The 20,389-nt window shown below is 43.2% G+C and overlaps 1 protein-coding gene across 10 annotated transcripts in view; it reads right to left on the bottom strand.

Moving 5' to 3' along the window:
- KIF1B (kinesin family member 1B) overlaps positions 1–20,389 on the bottom strand; it is a 140,947-nt gene that overhangs the window by 46,090 nt on the left and 74,468 nt on the right. For 9 of the 10 annotated variants that reach the window (XM_019541656.1, XM_019541658.1, XM_019541659.1 and 6 more), the window contains 5 exons: positions 18,530–18,609; positions 16,480–16,586; positions 13,836–13,919; positions 11,987–12,167; positions 11,057–11,129 (listed from right to left, as the gene is read on the bottom strand). In XM_019541656.1, the coding sequence (XP_019397201.1) occupies positions 11,057–11,129; positions 11,987–12,167; positions 13,836–13,919; positions 16,480–16,586; positions 18,530–18,609 (525 nt within the window). Of the gene's footprint in view, positions 1–1,494; positions 5,563–11,056; positions 11,130–11,986; positions 12,168–13,835; positions 13,920–16,479; positions 16,587–18,529; positions 18,610–20,389 lie in introns of those variants that run through there. The other variant, XM_019541666.1, reaches the window with a different exon arrangement.

The raw sequence follows: 20,389 nt of genomic DNA, 5'->3' as shown, positions 1-20,389 counted from the left end.
TACAGCCCGTGTCCTTCCTACATTGTAAATAACATCTCATAATGTTATAGGACAAAACAAATGCGGTTCCAGGTTTTTTGTCCATTAAGTAAAGTTGCACCAAAAAACCAGGATAGCTTGGTACTGACTGAACTGAAGTAGAATGGGTCACAAGCCCTCAAAAGAAAATGAAAATTGGGACAAGTCTACACGTAAGGTTTTGTGCCACTGAGCATTTCATTGTCACTGAAATGAGTCAGACGCTTAATGAGTATTTTAGAGTTTATTGAAAGAGCACTTGTTACAATACAAACCAGTTCTGCTTTTCACAAGGCAGATGAACACAGGACAATCAAAAACATGTTTTCGTTGTTGTTTTTAAAAAAAAACCCGAACTGGAGATCTGAAAATCCCATAATTTCATTAAAAGGTGATTCACGGCCTCCTTTACAGTAACAATGGGCAAACAACTAGGATTTTTCAGCCAGCAGTGGTTCAAAGACAAATATCTGAGGCAAATTATTAAATATAAAGTTTTCCAAGAATGAACAGGGAAGGAGATTCCAAAATTCTGCTCAACATACTTGCACAAATGTCAACCCCTCCAATTCGACAGATCACTTGATTCAGAATGCTCCAAGAAGTATGTTGAAAAAATTAAAATCGGAGGAGCTCAAGTGGCATGCATTCATTCCCCCACCCCAGCTAGAGGCTTGAAGGATATGTATGATATCCTCACTAAGGCACAGGTGCATACAAGTCAGCAATGGCAGTTAAACTCATTGAAAAGGCACCCTTCATCATAGAAGCTGCATTTTCCCATTACCAGGAAAGACATTTCACATGTACTTACACAGAATTGGCTGCATTAGTCTTCATTAGTTCCACAAATACTTATTCTGAAAGGAAAGGCAGCCACTTCAGGCTACTTCCGCAAGATGACTACGTTTGTTTTTTTTTCCCATTTCTCTAAGATACAGGGAGTGCATCCTAATCATTATCTACACTAGAATGGAACAATTATGGTAAGGGTGGCCCAAATTTGGAATGGGCTTCCAAGGGAAGTGGTGCTCTCCCCTACCTTGGGGGTCTTTAAGAGAAGGCAGGATAGGCATCTACCTGGGGTCATCTGACCCCAGCACTCTCTCCCGGCTAGGCAGGGGGTCAGACTTGATGATCTGTTGAGGTCCCTTCCGACCTCATGCAGTTTGGACTTTATTTGAAAGGGACCATTTTGTCCCCCGCCCCTCCACCAAGTCATACAGGAAAATAAAACCGTACATTTTTATTTCCATCTTTGCTGCAGTATCTGTCACAAAGGACAAGCACCGCCTTAAAACAGCATTCAATAAGTAGCTGATCCAGAGTTTATTTAAATTTCTGCTGTTGCACCAAAATAGTCTAAAATAACCAGGCAACAAAACGATGGGTTTAAGACATATTCATTATCCAGCATTAGCCAAACATTTAGAAACAGGGGCAGATAATCTCAAACCAAACTAAAAAGAATTGTCAAAGTCAGGGATTTCAAATATCCTATGGTTTTATTCCATTTCCACATACATACTTGAATAGACGTAAAATTACATACTGCATATTCCTTTTGTGTACTCAGTCACGCTGCTTTTACACAGGTTATCACAAAGATGAGGGGTGCACACACAAAAGACTTGTTTAGACTATTCTCATGCCTGGCCCCTACACACGCCAATCTCTATTTGGCCCAAGCGGAGGCACATAGCAGGAATTCCCCAGATGCATGTTTTCCTCTCTCCTTGAGAGTTAAAATGCCTCTGGGGAAGATACCAGAGAGCAAATCATATGGACACCAACACAGTAAGAATGGAAGAAGCTACTTAGCAGAGAATTATACAAGAAATCTAATGGCACAAGAATTCTCATAGCCCTAAATAAGTTGGAGGGGGGGGTGGGGGGCTGACTCAAGTGGGAAGAAAAGTATTGCCTCTGTATAGGGCTTTCTTTCTTGGAAGAACCAAGGAATTATAAAACCACACATCATCCCTGTTTTTCAGAGATACTAAAACAAAGGGCAAATGAAACCGCTGTAGCCATGTCTGAACAGAACAATTAAACTGGTCATCAGAAGATGACCTAGGTGGCTTTGATTGGGTCACCCCTCTTAGGACACCACGGAATGACTTTACAACTCCTAAATCGCAGGGAGAGTAATGTGTCACGAACACATGAATGAAGACTGTAGTGTTGACACCTGACTGAAAGATACAGGTCCCTAGCTGCAACCTGATCATGGACATCCGTAGTGTGGTTGGGAAGAAAAATTTAAAAAAAATTAAAATAAAACCAGAGGCAGGGAACAAGAATACAAGGGAAGATAAATTGCAGGCACTTTCTGCTCATCTAGAGCTACCCTAAGACATGCAAAAGTAAACAATTACCAGTAGGGCTTATGCTTAACAAGCAGAGCAGCCTCAGGTAGTCAAGTCAAGGGTATTTGTGCAAAACAGCACAAGTCACCTGACTGTACAAATGTGCTGCCGTGTGATGTATCCACATCTAATCAGCCCTAAATAGTTTGCTTGAAAAAAATGGCATTCAGAATAAACACTCATCAGCAAACCAAGTTTCTCCCAAAGCTTCAGATGCATCTTGAATTCAAGTCTAAAAAGTTGATGTAATCTTTTATGCGTTTTAACAAAAGTTTCCAGAAGCAAAAAAAAAGAAAAGAAAAGAAAAAGAATCCTATATTTAAAAGCAGAACTTTCCAATTGAGCTAAAAACCCTCTGAAGCCCTAACATAGTTCTTAACCAAACAGCAGCTTGGTTTTTTGTCCATTCTTTTTGCTGCCATTCATTTTAGGATATCTTAAGCAAAATCACAGGGACTGTGTTTTAGTTAGTGTTTCACCTATAAACCTGGCACCTTCAGTTCATAACGTAAGTCAGAAATACGGCTTCTAAGTTGCACTTAGAATGGGGGGAGAAGGAAGACGCACGTGATTTTCCTGTTAAAGTGACTGATTTCTTCAACAAGTCTTGAAATAGTGGTGCTCTCTGAGACGAGAAGGCACTACAATGAGGTATTGTGTGAAAATGAATCCGTTCTCTAGCCCGCTCTTCTCTGCCCCCTCCAATTCAGGGTGTTCACTATATCTCCACCAGAAAAACCGTTTCAATAGCATCATCCAGGCCCAAAACCTGACCAAGGAATCTGAAGCAATCAACTTTAGTCTTTTTACTGCACCATTTGGACAAAATAAAAAAGTGCAGTTCGTCCCTACTATCTCCATATAACAAGTCATTAGTAAAAACTGTTATAATTAGAGACAAGATGGGAATGAGAAAAAGCTTACTTCCCCAACATGGCTCCAGCCATGTATTCAGTCCAATATACAGCCTCAGTCAGGCACATTTCTATTATGGCAATTTCATACTGATACTAATGAACTTCAGCAGAAGGGTAAAAGGCATTTCCCACTCATTGAAGATGGACCATCAAGCATCTAAAGAGCTGCTGTAAATTTCTGCAGAGACAGAACACCGACAAAAAGCTCCTTATCTTGGTAACTGACAACTTTTGGCTTGCAGACAATTATTTAAAACTCGGGCTAGGAGGTGTAAAGTGAATTGGACTGAATTGCTCATGCTGATTTACAATACAGATGGTCAGTTTCCTCATTCCTAATAAACAGGTGACATAAAACATTCAACACTATAAACTAGATTCCCCTTTTGATTGTCTACATAAAAACAAAGGAGGGAGGCAGTTCTTTATAAATTCCAAACCATATTTTCAGCATTAGAAAAATATTCCAAGGCAAAAACCAGGAAGGTAAAAGGAGCTAGTAGGGTGCCCTCTTTCCCAGTCTTCTAGTTTCTCCAAGCAGAGTTTTGAAAATTTCACCATGATTCACATGCAAAATGGATGCTTTGAAGTGCCAGTATCTTGAGCTTTGTACATCAGATCACTCAAGTTCTAACCGGCCAAATGAAACCCAAGGCCAATGATCAAAACCATCCCCACCTGCTTCTCGGTGATATACGAGCATCACCCCTTTCCCTTCTCCCCCCAAACTAGCCTTGCCCAGTGACTCATACTGTTGTTTCTCTGCCTGCTTTGAGGTTAGGTGCAGAGAACTGTCGCCTCATTCGGGGAGGTGTCACAAACTGGTTATAGTGGTTGGGCCGGTCAGTGTGTTTTGGCTGGAAGTTGGCTGCATTGCTCTCCATGTTGCCTCCATTGTTATGGCTGCAATAGGGCTGGCGGTGCTGGTGGATGTGGCGTTTTTGCTGGAAAGTCTGCAGGTCTGGGTTCTGCTGGCCACCATAGGTGTGTAGCGATTCAGAGGAGCCTGATGTCTGGCGTCGCAAGCTTTTCTGCGAGCCGTTGTTGAGGGAATTGCTTCTCCAGCGTATCTGAGGTGAAGGCTGCTGCTGACTGCTAGGCTGGGGCTGAGGATTTAACTGCTGCCTGTTTATTTGGATGTTATCTTGACTCCGCTGAGGACCACATAGGTTCCACGGCTGTTGAGAGTCACCAGAGACAATGCTGCCCTGCTTTTCTTGCATCTCTTCTCTGCTTTTCTCTTCCTCCTTTGGAATTCTGACCTCAATAACTTCATCTTCCGTGATAATTATGTGAGTGCCTGGACTCCATGAGTTTCGGTGTTTGGGGTTGCTCTTAAATGGGAAGCGGGGTTTACGGTTCTCCGGTGGGATAAATCGGTGAGGCATGTTCTGCCGACGAAGCTGCTTTGTGATTTCCTGCTGCTGCAGATTCTTAAACCTAATTTGCTCTTGTCTCATCCAGCGCAATCGTCCGCGCCTGAAGGCTGGATCACCTGCCATTAGCTGGGAGACACGCTCCTCTTTAGCAACTTCATCGCTATCACATTTGTTCATGTCATTTGCAGATTTCTTGTCAACATCCACCCCACTAGCGGAGTTTGGGTCTCTATTCTGAGCGGTGGTGGACTGGACTTTTGGCTCTTGAGACCCTATCAAAGGTAAAACCTTCTCCATTTTTAGCATCTTATTTCTAAGAATTTTTATCTCCTCATCCTTCATGTTGTTCTGCTTTTTCACTTCTTGCAAGATATCTTCCAATTTGTCTATGTGCACCTTGAGATCATCCATATCAGTCACACCTTTCCCATTGGCTATCACATCTTCAATTTTCTCATCTCCAACCCCCACCGTATCCCAGACATCCCGGGCAACAGCTCGCCACGACTCACGCTCATTCGGATCTTTCTTTCCATACATGGCACAAAGCTCCTTCATTCTGACAATGGCCAGAGCCTCAATCTCCTGCCTAGTATGCCTGAAGTCATTGAGGGCAACCTCATAGCAGATCTCCTTCACAGCCTGAATCTTTAAGTCTGAAATGGTAACCCATTTGGAGTCTTTGCTAAGGCGTCGGCGCTGTGGTATCTGGTACATTTTAATTGGCTCTCGTTTCTTCCCACTGCTAGGGAGGCCACACTTTTTTACAATGGTTTGCAGCTTGCTGGGGGGCAGCTTCTCTCTCAGGGACGTGATCAATCTCCAGCTCTCTTCACACGATCTCTTGTCCGAATCATCCCCACTATCAGAGTCTGCATCCTTTGGAAAAACAAAAATCAAGAAGTGGCCCCAAAATAACCAAAATTAAAATTGAAAAAAATGGAAAAGCTAAACAAGAAGTATCAGGCAAAGAAAACTAAACCAAATAAAAATCAAACAAGACAAAAGATATGGAAGTCTCCCAAGAGTGAGTGTTAGGGCATTAAGAGCAAACCTCACCTTCTAGATTCATTTTCTTACTTAAATTTTAAGCTGTTCACTCCCCTATATTTGACATTATACTCATAGCTAGCAGTTTTAAAATATACTGAATCTAACCTACATTCTCCCCCTTTCAACCCCCTCCAACATCTTTAATGAACCAACTGAACCAAGCACCAAACAAAACAAGGTGTCAACTGCATCCCCATACATGCTCCAAAGACATGCAAATTCCTGCCAAACATTTGCCTTGGTTATTGCTGTTGCTTCTTTTGGAAAATCCTCCCCCAGTGAGCGAACACAACAGCCATCAATAGAAGAATGCGATGAGCAGCCAGAGTAAGACAGGTTAACACTGGTTAGTAATGCCGAATGTGGTGCTGGGATGCTTGAGTTTAGAATCCACTTTATTACAAGAGCAGCCAAAGAAGTGTTAGAGAATAAGAAATACAACAGAGATGAAAGCAGTCGATAGGGTCAATGTTAGAAGTGCTGTAAATGCACAAATGACAGGCAAAAGTCGTTTTTCATACTCCAAGACTTGCTACAAGCTAAAGTGATATCCAGAATCAGTGTTTCAAAGGGTTTTTCCATTTGCCACCTTGTTGTTTTTATTTTAGAAACCAATAGGCTTGACTGTCCGAAGAGCGAGCAGCAGAAGGATGAAGTAATCTTTTTTTTTTTTTTTTTTAAAGTGTTAATCAATAAAAGTCCAATTAGATATTCTTTATCTCCATCTTCTCAAGGCCTGGAAAACATTTTAGAAATTGCCACCTGAAGCTTCAACACGTTTGCTAAGAGCTAGGCTTCTTTTGCTTCTTCATGACAACTTTTCCAACAGAATTGTTAGAGAGTGCGCTCACTAAATCATGCTTCATCAACAAACATTTCCGATTTTTATACACTAGGAATGTTATTTTCCAGATAATGCTACCAGAAGATAAGTAGATTTATTACCAATAAAAGCATCCAAGAATTTAAGTCAGACTATTTTTTAAAGGGATGCTTGTCTGACATATAACCTAGTGGTTAATTGATCCACTAGAACCTGATGCACCTTCAAAAGTTTCTCACAATTACTCTAAGAACTTGAAGGTTTCAAATTCTTATGTATGAAGAGAGTCAGCAACAGCAAGTGTGTGTGTACGTGTGTGTAGGTGTGTACACATCTCAGTTCTGATGCACTAGATTTAAAATACTTTTTTGAGAGCAATACAAAAAAACAGGATATGTTGTAATAAAATTTATTCTCAGCCTGGGAATAATGAGATGGAGTGCAGTAGAGCAGACATAGTCTTCTCAGAGTTATGCTTGCCATTTCCAGTTGATTGAGGGGTTTTTCCCCTCACAACTCATTTTATGTGCAAATTCCTTGTGACCTTCTATTACTGTTTACAATTTGAAATAAGCAATTTGGAGAAACATGTCTCTTAGATTAGACCAAAAGATTGGCCAAAAAAGTGAATTTAAATAATCAGCATCAGAAACTTGTTGTTTATCGCAGGCAAGATCTGTAGTTTACAAATAAGCTACGGATGCAGACATATGAACCACTTATTACAGAGCAAAAGTGGATGGGCCTTCATTAGACCACAGCTACTTGAAGGTAATAGCCCATTTGCACACTCTTACTCCTCACTAAGAGAAAGGTGCATCACAGCTTAGCCTTCAGTGACAGAGAGATGAAAGCTACCGTTACTTGAGCTTGAGCCCAGTGAGGGTAAAAGTGTAAATACAAGAAATTAATACAAGCCACTAATACACTGTAAAGCCTTGCCAATTTTTGCAATAAAATGTTCATGCTACATGTTGCAGTGGAAATGGAAGACACCCAGCAGAAAGACAGCACGCACTGGGAGAGCTACAAAATCAAGATTGCATTCAGAAAGGAATAAAAATTAGTCATTAGTCATTCTTAAGGTCACCAAATCTGTTTACAATATTATTCTGGTAGGCAACAGAAGAACAGTTTGCTATTTATAGGTGAAGCACCTATTTGCAATGTAACCACTATATGGTCATCCTCCTACATTCACTCTAAAGATTAACTCCAATGCATTTGGTACATACAATTCCACGTCATAATACCAAGTGATCTCTGCACAGGCACAAAAGGACAGCAAGTGAGATGGGGAGATTACCTAAAAATATACTACATTTATTTTCACTTCAAATTTAAGGGAAAAGCTTGGCAATCTTTAGTCATGCAAGCAAGGCATCCCAACATATGTAGTTGTATGCTCTTCGGGGCAAGAACAATCATATGACATTTTTTTCTACACTCCTAGCACAACAGGGGCCTTCAGATGGCTGGCCTCTATGCACTACAACAGAATAAACAATTAAAAATAGCAGCACCAAGGGTCTCACTTGACATTTCAAACTTTGAAAGAAGAAAAACACTATTTCATAACACAGACTCAACCTGTTGAGTTCACTAAGGTAGGAGGGGGGGGTCAGAGTCTGATGCTACAGCTGCATATGACCGACAATCTGTAGTTAGTTTCCATGCTTCAGACCATCAGCCAGTTGTTTCTACGAGTTAGGAAAGTATGGCTCCTATCCATCCCTAATCCCTAATTCAGTGGTGAAGAAGTGACCAGAAAAAAAGATTGATCCACCTGTTGGAAATCAGCCTGATGCAGCTGATAATTTGGCTGATAAATGCTTGTGTGCGCACGCAACCACATCGCAGCACAGGCACCAAGCAGCATTGCCTGGCAGTGTGGAGAGCTGTATGCAGCTGGTAAATCCATTGTGGAAGAAGGGGAGAGTGAAGGGAAGGGGAAGGGAAGGGGTGTGGTGGGCCAGATTAATGCCCATCCCCCCCATGGTAAAGGAGGGGCAGGAGCAGGCATTGCCCAGCTGGTGTGGGGCAGGGTATGGGATGGAGCCATGGCTTGTGTGGGGGGAACTCCCACCATGCTTGCACCCCAGAAGGACATTGGGGGGAGCGGGGGCGGCATGTGCCCCCAGATCTGCGCAGGGCAGGAAGACTGTAGCTGCAGGCTAGAGCCAGGGCTGTGCCAGGCTCTTTTCAGTGGGGGCTACCGAGGGGGCTGCAGCCACCCCAAATTTCACTACAGCCTGCTCCCAGCACTGCCGCACACCAGGTGCGGCCCCAGCTCTTGCTGGCGCATGGGTGGAGGCGGAGTGTTGAGCCAGGGCTGAGCTGGGTGCGCTGTGGCAGCAGTGCTGGGAACAGGCCTACGACGAAATCTGGAGTAGCTGCAGCCCCCTCTGTAGCCCCCTTCCCAAGCCCAGTCCCCACCGAGAAGAGCCAGGCAGAGCCCCGGCTCCAGCCTGAAGCTGCAGCCTGTCTGCCCTGCCCAGATCCAGGGGCACCCCCTGCCCCATGTGCCCTCCCGGGGTTCAAGGAACGGCAGGAGTCTCCCCTTCCCTGATGAGGCATGGTTCCATCCAGTGCCCTGCCCCACCCCTGCTGGGCAGCACCTGCCCCTGCCCCCTCTCTCACTGTGGGGGGCACTGATCTGCCCCCCAACGCCCCTACCCTTCCACCACAACAGACTTACTAGCTGCACACAGCTATATCGGAAATTGGACTGGTATCAGCCGATATGCCTCCTTAAAAATGGGCTCTCAGTATCAGCCCCCAAAATCTCTAATTAGTACACCCCTAACTATAGTTTCTTGCAACTTTAGGACATCTGTTTTTAAAAATACCTGGTTATTGATATTTCCTGGTGACAGTCTTCCAACATTGGCCAACTAAAAATATAGTGTGCTTGCAGAAATCATATTGTTCATTACAATATTAAATAATACTACATTCAAATATACAGAGAATAGGGAAATGAACTTTATTTCATTGGATTTTTACAACTGCAGATTTATTTTAAACATATTTCATAATCACAGTTTCCACAGGCCCATTTTTGACAAGTTCACTGTGTAATATCCTTCCCAGGGACAAAATGCTGCCTTATCTCAAGGCTGCCTGTAAGTCTCATCCAAAGATTAAGGAGGGTAACACCACTACTTACATCTCCTGTGGCTCACAGCCAACTCACAAGGACTGCACTAAGACTTTACTTCCCTCGTGCTCTCAATGCACTCTCCCCATACTACTCTGAAGTAGCACTGACTGCATTCTAACTTCTTTTTCTGATCTGAGACTTGCCTGAGGTCAAACTCTGCAGTTGCTCTGCTTCATTCACAATGCGAGATGAGAAAGCTCAGGGTCAGGGGTTAAAGGTCATTATATCCTATTCTTAATAGAAAGTCATACTAATTGCCATACAGCTTCTACCTAGCAGGCAATGGAAGCCAGGTCCTGTTCTACTCTCCCTCTTAGAGACAAAGGGAGGAGCTTTGTGAAAAGCCCTCTGACAAGCTCATAGAGCGTCCACGAGTAGCTAGTTACCCAAACTCACCTCAACAGCAAGTTGCCATCCTGAACTTCCCAAATGGGTGCAGAGGTAATGTTCCCCTCTGGGTAACCAAAAAATAAGCCAAAAAAATAACAGAAGGGCAGATGTGATAGAGCCAGTGTTATTCAAGAAATCCACATTGAATTCCTGCTTCCTCATACTTTTTGGCTTGGCAGCAGACTTGGAGTCTGCATTTATTTTGTTTTATATTTTATAAACTGTGCACCACTTGGAGCGTATCTGACTGAAAAGAACTCAGACCCCCATTAACTGGAGAGAGTAAAGACTCAAGTCAGACCATCAGACTAAATTTTCTGGATTTCCCTAACCATGCAGCCAGCGTTATTTTCAAGTGTTTGAAAGAATGAAAGTTCCCTGTGCAACCCTAAGCTGTGTGTGTTGCCCCATCATCAGCATGTGTGTGCTGTTAAGACCCTTACAAGGGATTCAGACTCCATGCAGGGGAGGAAAAAAGGTTAAAACATGCAGAGTGCAGTAATGTTTTCAGACATCATCCGTAAGACAAACCTAGCACAGGAACACTCAAAAAGTCCTTTTCAGCAGCACAAAATTAGTACTTTTGGTGATCCAAGACAAAACCAAGGCAAACATCCACAGTTAACAAATTAAACTACTGAAAAACAATTTCAAAGACACTGACAAGGAAGCCATGTCCTCTTCTTGCCCTAAGTTATAAAGACAGAAAACATATCCTGCCCCCATGAGCACTGCTGGATGCCTTCACATGGGTGAAGTTCATCTCTGTCTTAATGCACATGAGGCACCTTCAGCCATAATCATTCTCTCTTTTGCAGTTATGAAGTATTTATAAGGAAAGGAAGAACTGTGCATTATATGCAGACAGTCCAAGCCATCTTCCTGGACTAACAAATCAGAAACAGCAGTAGTTAATCTACATCAAAGGAAGTATGGACACCTACCAGCCTCTGCTGCTCCAACAAGAGGTCTGCTTCTTCTTTCTCCTTCTTGTACAAAATCTCCATTTCTTGTAATCTGAAGAGAAAGAGCACAAGGGACTCAGAGGCAGCCATGCAGGGCACCATTTGTGCTAGTGTCATCCTATCCACAGAAACAGTTAAGCACAAAAACAAATGCAAGTTTCTTCAAGTCTAGTGTCTATCTGCATCTCAATCTGCTGATATGAAAGCCACTATCCTTCCTGCTCCCTTCAGCTGAAGCACTTTGGTTCCCTTGGAATGAGAACTACCCTTGATATCCGCACTGAGTTACGTGATGTGTTCTGCTGAAGACCTGATTAGCATAACTGTTTGAGGCTTAACAGCACAGGGGTTACCCTCTTCAAAGGGTAAAAGTCAAGAAGTTGTGGGGTCACAAAGCACTATATTCTTTACTACGACTCCTGGCCCTCTTCTCTCTCATAAGCAGAGTGCCTGGTGGAGACAACGCTCAGGGAACACCCAGCCTGCCTGTTTTTCCATCATTCCTCCCTTTGTCAGCTTAAGAAGCTGCATCAAGAAACCAGGCAGTTGCTCTCTGTTTTGGTCCAGAACTTAAGTGGTTAGGGGGCATAATATTTTAAAAAAACTAGAATTCAAAATAATGATGAAGGCAAAAATATGCTGAAGTGCCACAAGCATCTCCTTAGCCAGAGCCAGATTTAAATCAAGAGGAGCATGGTTTGGCCCAATTAAGCTCTGGTTGGGTATTTTTTTAAGCCAAGTTAAATGTGTGATGCTTCACTTACAGGGAGCTCCCAATTAAGCACACTTCCCTGTGGAAAAAGTAGGCATCTACTTCATACACAGAATTGGTACCTCTCCAAACAGACCAACTGAAAAAGGCACATGTATTTTTTTGTTCCAAGTCAAATGTATGAGCTAGTTTATTACCTTTTCTCCATTTCCTGCTTCATATCAATGCCCTGTTTCTCCAGCAGTTCTCTCTGTGCAAAAGTCCAGTCTACTGGCTCAGAGGGAGTCTCAGCTGATGGAGTTTTTTCTCTCTCTGCTCGAGCTTGCTCAGGGTGGTTAAATCGGAAAACGTGATTTTTGCCCATGATGATACGATTCCCTAAAACAGGAACAAAAGATTAACTCTTCCAGATAAGGACTCCAGAACCAATGTGACATTTTATGTTCAGGCAAATTTACCCTGAGGAAATCAAATGATTTTCCCCTAAAGTACTGTGCTCAGAAAATTTAGTAATAGGTGTCCACACAAAAGGAACAAACAGTTAGTGCAAGAGAGACGAAACTGTGCAGAAACAAGAAATGCCCCAAAAAAGCATCTGCCTGTTAAACCTCAGAAGAAAACTTCCACAAAATAAAAATGGTCTTATGGATGAACTAAGAGTAGCAACAGATACGCTGATCAACTATACTCTAAATCCTCTTCTGTAGCAAATTTTGCAACAATAGCATTTTTAAAACAGGCTCAAAAGTCATGGACAAAAAACACCCCATAATTTTTTCTATTTAGAAAAGTTTAACCTCAAACACTTGAAGACTGGATGCTTTACATTTTTAAGTGCTGAGATTTGTACGAATGATCTAAGTTTCCACTTAAATCCTCAGCAATGGAATTTCTGGGGAGGCATTTTCCTGCATCCTTCACCCTTGTGTGAGATGGAGAGTCCCAGGCATGTGGAAAAGCAGAAGAGTAGTAACTAAGTGCTAAAGAAAACTTATATGCAAAAACATTAAACAAGCACTAAAAATACAGCAGCATCTTTCTGCTCTTCCAGTACAACACACAAATGTGAGAAATAATCACTACAGTGCTAGTGAAATGAACTTTTAGGCCGCCAAGACAGTCTTTGTAAGTCTATTAATGACAGACAACTGTCTTTTAAAAATATCAGGAGTTACTAATCCCATTTCATTAAATGGAAACATCAAGAGATGAGGATGAAAAAGAAAAGTATTAAACAAAACCCCAAGTTCTAGAAAAATCAGCTTGCCAAAATAATAAGTGCAGTAATTCCCAACCTATGGGCCATATTCCGGTTTCAGAAGTTTTAAAGTAGTAGGAATGGCTCAAAGAGTAAAATTAAAGAGCCTGTTTATGCCCATCATCCTGTCTTCTGCTGAAGCTAATGCATCTAATGACAAACGCCAGGCTACATACAACCTAGTGCAAAGGACACTGGAATGCATTTGAGCACAAGGAGAATGATGGGTCTCAATTTAAAAGATGTTTTGTCTACAATCGTCAGGCTACACGATTCATTTATGAAAGCTGCTCTCCCCCACTGCCCTTGGCCAAGGTATGAGGAGGGATGTATGTCGTTCTAAACAGATTTCTGAACACATAGAAGGAAAGGAGAGAGAGGCTAATGAATTCCTGCCTGGAGTTGCATCTCAACTGTGCCAGGGAAACTGGGGATTTTCAATCAGCAGGTGGCAGTGTATTTACTCTGTTTCATTGCAAGCGCCAAGGGCAACAGTCTTGGGTAAGAATGTACTAGAATAATACCAGAGTAAGCAAAAGTAAAGAATCAAGCAGAGAGTGCCCTGTGTTAGTGACTATTTATGCAGGCTTTCAGCTGGTGCAGTGAAGGGCCTGGGAAAATAAAAGAAGATAGTGTTTTCACCAATGTGGAAAAGGCCTTGCCAAAAAAGCCAAGACTCCTTATCTGGAATAGTACCCTGTTGTTTCCTTCAGCCAGAAGACATTTGTTCTGTATGGATCATCCTGGAAGAACCACCTGCAAAACAGGCCAATTTTGAAGTCCCTTACCTGAGCGCAACTGCACTGGCTGCACAACCCTCTTGCCATTGACGTACGTTTCCGACCGTTCACAAGGCTCCAGAGTAACAATGACTAGAAGGAACACAGGTGTTATTCACATCAAAACACACCATTTCCTACCAGAGAACACCTGGAGAGCCAGGGAAAGCACAAGGCCCAGATATTTTCCTTTACTGTATGCCAAGAAACCTGGCTATATACCCTTCCAGCCAAAAACGCATGAGACAAGTAGATAATGCTCTGCTCACTGCACTCACTCCCTACAAACTGAGATTCTGAAGAAGCTGTTCCTTTATACCAAACCCTGGTTAAGCATGCATAGCCAAGGCATCTGAAATAATGCAGGTCTCAACTGCTAGGATTCTGTTTCACATTTCCATAGGGAAAAAAAGGAACTGTGATCAAAATGGTCAGAATGAACACAGGTCAAAGCTTTTATCAGTCTTGACAGAGGCCTCTTGCAACAAGGTTTGAAGAATAATCAACACATTATTTTGTAACTGATTTCAGCACTACCGTCACTGCAGGGCTATGTGGTAAGGTATACAGTGCCAGATGCTTAGGAGGTACTAAACACTCCTTTCCACTGAAATCTCTGGTAGCTCCAGGCGCTTGTCTAGTAGCACAGACAACCTTTGATGTTAGAAATGACTCAAAGGCAACGCTACCTAAGACGCTGGGGATGTAGCAAATAAAAATTAAGTGTCTTATAAAGTACACTGTATTTCATCCTGAACATCCCCAAAAAATAAGCAAGCACTATCCCCACATCACAGACAACAGTCTTGTCCAACCCCGCACTAAAACTAAACTGTTCTTTATCCACAGTGTTATCAGACCACACTGTCTTGGGTTCAACCCCATTTTCCATGAAATAACCTGGACACCCAGAAATGAACGGACTGAGCCACATGCGTCTCATCCACAGCCCAGAATCTATAAACCGTGCAAAAGTCATCTCTGCTGCACCACACGTTCTATTTGGACACAGCATGAAGATCAGCAGGGATCTGGGTTTTCTACTCACCAAGGAAAAATGTCGATTTTCTCCTTGAAAGAGAAAAACGCAAATTTTCTCCTTTAAAAGGAGAAAAACGTGGGAAACTGCAGGTTTTCCCTTGCAGGCTGGCAAAGTTCCCTTCTACAAGGGGCTGCGGGAGCGAGACACAGGAGGCACTCCATGTAGTTTCACATGCACAAATGCAAGTGGCCAACAATACAGCCAAGTAGTGGTGGAAAGCAGCTCCCCCAGCTACTTGCAAGTAAGTATATGGAGGTGGGGGGGTGTCACAGGCAACATGGGAGGAGGGGCAGGGGGGCAGACCAAGGCCCCCATGGTGAGAAAGGCAGTGGGGCAGAGTTGGCAGCTGGGGCTGGAAGCACTGCCCAGCCAGGGCAGGAATGCGTGGCCTGGCTGGGAGAATAGGATGGAGCCATAGATGGCTCATCTGGGGGGTAATGTGTGGGGGAGCTGGCTCCCCACCACTGTGTGCACTCTCAGGGTTGGATTGGGCACCAGAGATGACACATTGGTCGAGCGGCACCCCCCCCAGATGTGTGTGCAGGGATGGGGAGAATTCAGGCTGCCCACTGTGGGGCACAGGACATCCCGTGCTGCTGCCCCACCTGCCCAGGGGCCTCTGCGACCCAGCAGGCGGGACAGGGAGGCTTGGTGACAGTGCTGCCACCGCCAGGAGCCCTATGCTGCCATGACAAGGCACTCCCTGCCCCCCTAGTAACAACAGGCAGGGCACAACTTCATGCCACTGCTGGCCCGGCAGGGGGCACCTCACTATGGTGGCGTGGCTGGCACAGGGCTCCCAGTGGCAGTGGTGGCAGCACCAAGCCTTCCCACTGCACCCTGCCCGCCCACACCAGGTCCCACCCCCTGGCCCATGGATTCCAGGGGGACGGGAAACAGAGCAGGGAGCCCCAAGCTCTGCATCCTCCCCCACCCTTCACGGGCTCCACTCAGCTTCACTCCGGCTGTGCCACCCAGCAGCGGGTAGAGTCAAGCTGGGCTCCGCACTCTGCTCCAGCCACAGCAGATACTGCCTCCCATGTGGCACCTGGGGCCCAGGTGCTGCTGGCTGGCTGTGGCTGGTACCCACAGAACAGGGAATAGGCAGGACGGTTCTGTAGCCCTGGCTGCTGGGGGCCCGCCCTGGCAGAGCTGGAGGGAGAAGGGAGATGCAGGATCCCTAAAGATCAGGTATGAATTCCAGCTCAAAGGCAACAGTGCTAACTGGGCCAAATAAATGCACTAGAGAATGAAGGTCTCAGTATGGTGCTACTCTGCACAAACCATTAACTCAAACAGCTACTTCTTATTAAACCCAAACAGAAAATGTTTTCAGTGACCTGATGAAAGGACTCTTTCAAGTCCCAACAGTCCTTTCAGCTCTCCTTCCCTGACCACTTCAAAAATAATATATTGTACATAGCTGCTTGTACAGAGTTGTGTTTTTTTTTCCAGGACTCAAAGCACTAGCTCTCCAGTGCTGAAGACTAATTTATGGATAAGGCAGTCCTTGCACCCATATTTATATGCAAACACACAGTAGCAAACTGGGTACGTTCTTCAAAAGTGGAAAGAGATTCAATGACACCCGGATAATGGAAGGATGCTCACCATTGCCATTGTTGTTCCTCTCACTTCGGAAGATACAGTGTTCTTCTTTTATGTGAGCCCCGCTTAGCACAATGTCCTGTCGTCGTTCAGCATCTGCCTGGCCAACCCTGAGCCCAACAGAAAGCATTTCAAGGTCAACTCAGAAACGGTCTACAACTGATAAAGAAAATACACCACTACTGTGTTCAAAGAAATGCTGCACATGATTAAAACAATCCTTTACAGTCTAACAGCTGAGGAAATGTAGCCCTCAAAATGGATACTTCCTAAAATACAATACTGCACACTGGCATCTGAACAGTTCATGACAACATCACAAACACACTTTTGATTAGGGATAAATTAAGACTTAAAACTCATGACAATTACACATAACATTAAAAAAAAAAAAAAAAAAAAAAGACAGCTTTGCTGGGCTCAATATCCTGATTGACTTTGGGCAGAGGGGATGGGAAGGGAGTGGAGAAAGCCTTGAAGCACTTTTCTGATTCACCTTGAAAAGGGAGAAAAAGGCCAACACAGGTTATTAGCCCTGAAGAACTGGCCCATAAGGGATCATCTCTTGCTAGTACCTCTGCAGAAAACTTGCCACTGAGGGAGAACGAACACTTAGTGTTGGACTTGGCACGTCAGCCAAAAAATGTTTCATGAAGCCCATAGTTACATGTGAATAAACAAGACAGGAATAGCAAAGTCATTAACATCTGCCCTTCGACTGCAGAGACAGGAACTGCCATACTGGATTAAACAGCAGCCCATTTAGCCCAGCATCCAGGCATCATTATTTGTGCCAAATGACAACATGCTCCAGCTAAGGTGCAAGCAATGTCGTAGCAGGTAGTTGAGTATGAAGCTGCCATCTAACCTCCAAACTTCCAGAGGTTGGCATATCTTGAAGCCTGAGAATTTATTCACGTTAACTCTGGCTACTTGCTATCCCTGTAAATAACAAACAATTCTGCACGCTCAAACTCACAGTTTCCAATTCCTTGTGGCAATGAATTCCAGAGTTGAACTGTCCATTGTGTCAAAGAAGTTATACATGAATCTGTGATTTTTCAATTTCATTTACAGTCCCTTTGCTCTCTTATTATGAAATAGGATGACTAAAATATTTTGATGTTCCTGCTCTACACCATTTGTTCTGCTAAATACTTTTACACTGAGGTTAAAAAAGAAAAAGAAAGAAAAATGAATCTTCATTTTCTTGTACGAGAATGATTAGGGGCACATAAAGATCTCTCATTGCTCATTCTTTAATTCCCTAGAGCCTTGCTATATGTTTTATAATTAAGTTAGTCCAGAATTGAGCATAACCTCCCAAACTGAAGTGTGATGCTGATTTATAAAACGGCATAGTTTTTATTCCTGCATTATTCTCCATCTGTTCCATGGGGAATATGCCCACTTGACAGCTGAACATTGCTCAATGCTCCAGAGATAGATAAATCCGCCTTTCAGTCTTCCCCCAGCTGTCCTGCCTACGAAGAAAATTCCTTCTAGACTCTAAATATGGCAATTAAGTTTAATCTTGCGTATGCGAACAGGGACCACATTAATTGTACGCAGACATTAGCAGCCAAAAATAACGTAACTGAGTTTAGGGATGTTTTCAAAAGAAAGAGATCCACCCACAAAGAAGAAAACAAAAAGAATGGAGGAAACAGCTTTCTTTTTAGTTAACAGGATATTAAAAGTACAGTTGGTTTTCCCAAAGAGGGTAGTTTTCAGTGCTCTACCAACATGGCCACTCCCCCTGCCATTTTTGTCTTTTGCAATCCCCCTTTCCTGTATTTTACAGGAGGTTTCTCTTTCTGCTCCCCTCAGAAAGAGGCAAGGGTAAGTATCTGGCAAAGACGCACAAGCATACAGAATGTAAACTAGGAAAATGCATTTCCCTCACCTTTCATTTACAATAAGTGCATGTGCGTGCTTGTGCCTGCGCCTGCATTAAGAGTAGTGACAACAGTTTCAGGCAGAAATGTAATTTAAATGGATGATGTCTCTAACCACAGGTCTATTAAGCAAGCATAACAAAGCCACATCTCACCTGGTAATGCCATCTTTGATGTAGTAAAGCAGACATTCTGACATGAGTGGATCTTCATTGAGGTTCACAAGATGAGGGGTCTGCCAACAAATGAGAACACACGATCTGAAGGCTAAACACCTGCATCCACGCTTCCTTTTAAAGATTTGCTGGCTGTCAACATGCAGAGGAATCCAAATGCTACACAACTACACATAGCCAGTGAAGCTCCAGGGTCCTCCATGGACTCTCTTTTCGAGCTGAAATGTCAACCCTTTCAGTGTAGACACAACCATATCAGGATAGGAAAGGAGCACTAAAAAAGTTATACCAGGAGCACAGCTCAGATAATCTGATTTTAAGCAGAGGATGTAGGGAAGACAAGCAATTGATATGAAAGACTAATGACTCCTTGTAAAGCCTTGATTAAGCTTTAATAAGAATAATGAAGGGAACAGAAAAGCTAAACAGCAACACATTGTCATATAGCCTTGGTATCAAAATGCTACGCTGATGTAAGGTTTTTATTTAATATAAAAAATAGGCATTCCATGTGTGCTATTTTTCAGAGCCTGTAGATTTGGAAGTAAGCTCTAAACTACTGAGATTTCCTGATACACACGGCTACGAATCTCCATCTAATTCTCTTCTAAAAACGTAGTCATTTATATCACTAAACCAACCTTCTTTGGTGAAAACACCCCATTGGAATCAGCAAACAAGTCGCACGGCCTTGGTGTAAAAATCTAGCCATTGAGATAGCAGCAGATAAACACACACACACAAAAAAAAGGGTGAGAAACGTGACAGTAAGGAAACAAAAAACCAGAGCAAACATGGGAAATTAACATGCCAGTCTCTTGTAATCCACAACTGGAACATTAAAGCAGGAGATCTAGCTGCATGGGCTCCCAAGGGAAAGCTGAATTCAGTTTGCTGTGCGCTCCAAAGGAGCCAACTTGTAACACGTGCACCCACATGCAATTGATGGAAGCTCAACAGATACTCTTTATGCTTGAGACTTTAAGACAGCTGATGGCTGTAATCTACAGATAAGAAACCTCTCAGAAATTAAAGACTACTATTTTTTCATGGCTTTTATGTTCTGGCTATGGACTCTGACACTTTTTTAAAGCCATTTCCACGTGGACCTAGTAAAAGCCTAGTAAAATTAAAACTGTTCCTGCCAGTCGTCATAAAGCGAAAGCATTCTTCAGCAAAAACAAGGATTTTAGCTTGGTCCAAACAAATGTAGAGTGAGCACCAGGTCAAGAAGGAAGTAATGGTTCCTTCATAGAAGGAAACAGGATCCTGGACTATACATTCAGAACAAGTGTTCCAAGTCCTGACGTCCTTGAAAGTCCAAATACTCAGACAGCCAGGTCATACAAGGTACTCAGATCAGGAAAGGTCAATATAGTAATTTGTTTCTGTGTTTCAAAATGTTGGGGAGTTAACTGAACCAGAGACAAGCATAGCAAGAAGGTCAGGTTGACATCTGCAAATCCAATTTTGGCTTCCTTTGCCTGACTGCCAACAATGTCAAAAGGGTTAGTAACACACATAATTTATGCAACGCAAATACTTTTAAGAAGTTCTATGGGAAGCCCATTTGAAAATTTGATTTAAAAGGAGCATAAGGTTTCAGGGCCTGGAAACTTGTATTTGAAGAAACAAGAAAGCGAAGCGAGGTGAAGGAGGTACCATCATGTTGTTTTGAAGTGATGCCCCTCACCAATCAGTAATGGCATTTCCTCTCTTTGGAGGGAGAAGTCTCATCTTCCATGACCCAATGAAAAGACAGCTGTAGAACCACGGTGAGCACAGACACGTAAGCAAATGCACACCTCCAACTACGGCTGAAGATGAGCAATAGAGCAC

This window comes from Crocodylus porosus, unplaced genomic scaffold, assembly GCF_001723895.1.
Source record: "Crocodylus porosus isolate Cpor-Errol unplaced genomic scaffold, CroPor_comp1, whole genome shotgun sequence".
In the NCBI taxonomy this organism is placed as follows: domain Eukaryota; kingdom Metazoa; phylum Chordata; order Crocodylia; family Crocodylidae; genus Crocodylus; species Crocodylus porosus.
Note: the sequence above shows the minus strand (reverse complement) of the source record. Positions and strands in the feature narration are given on the sequence as shown.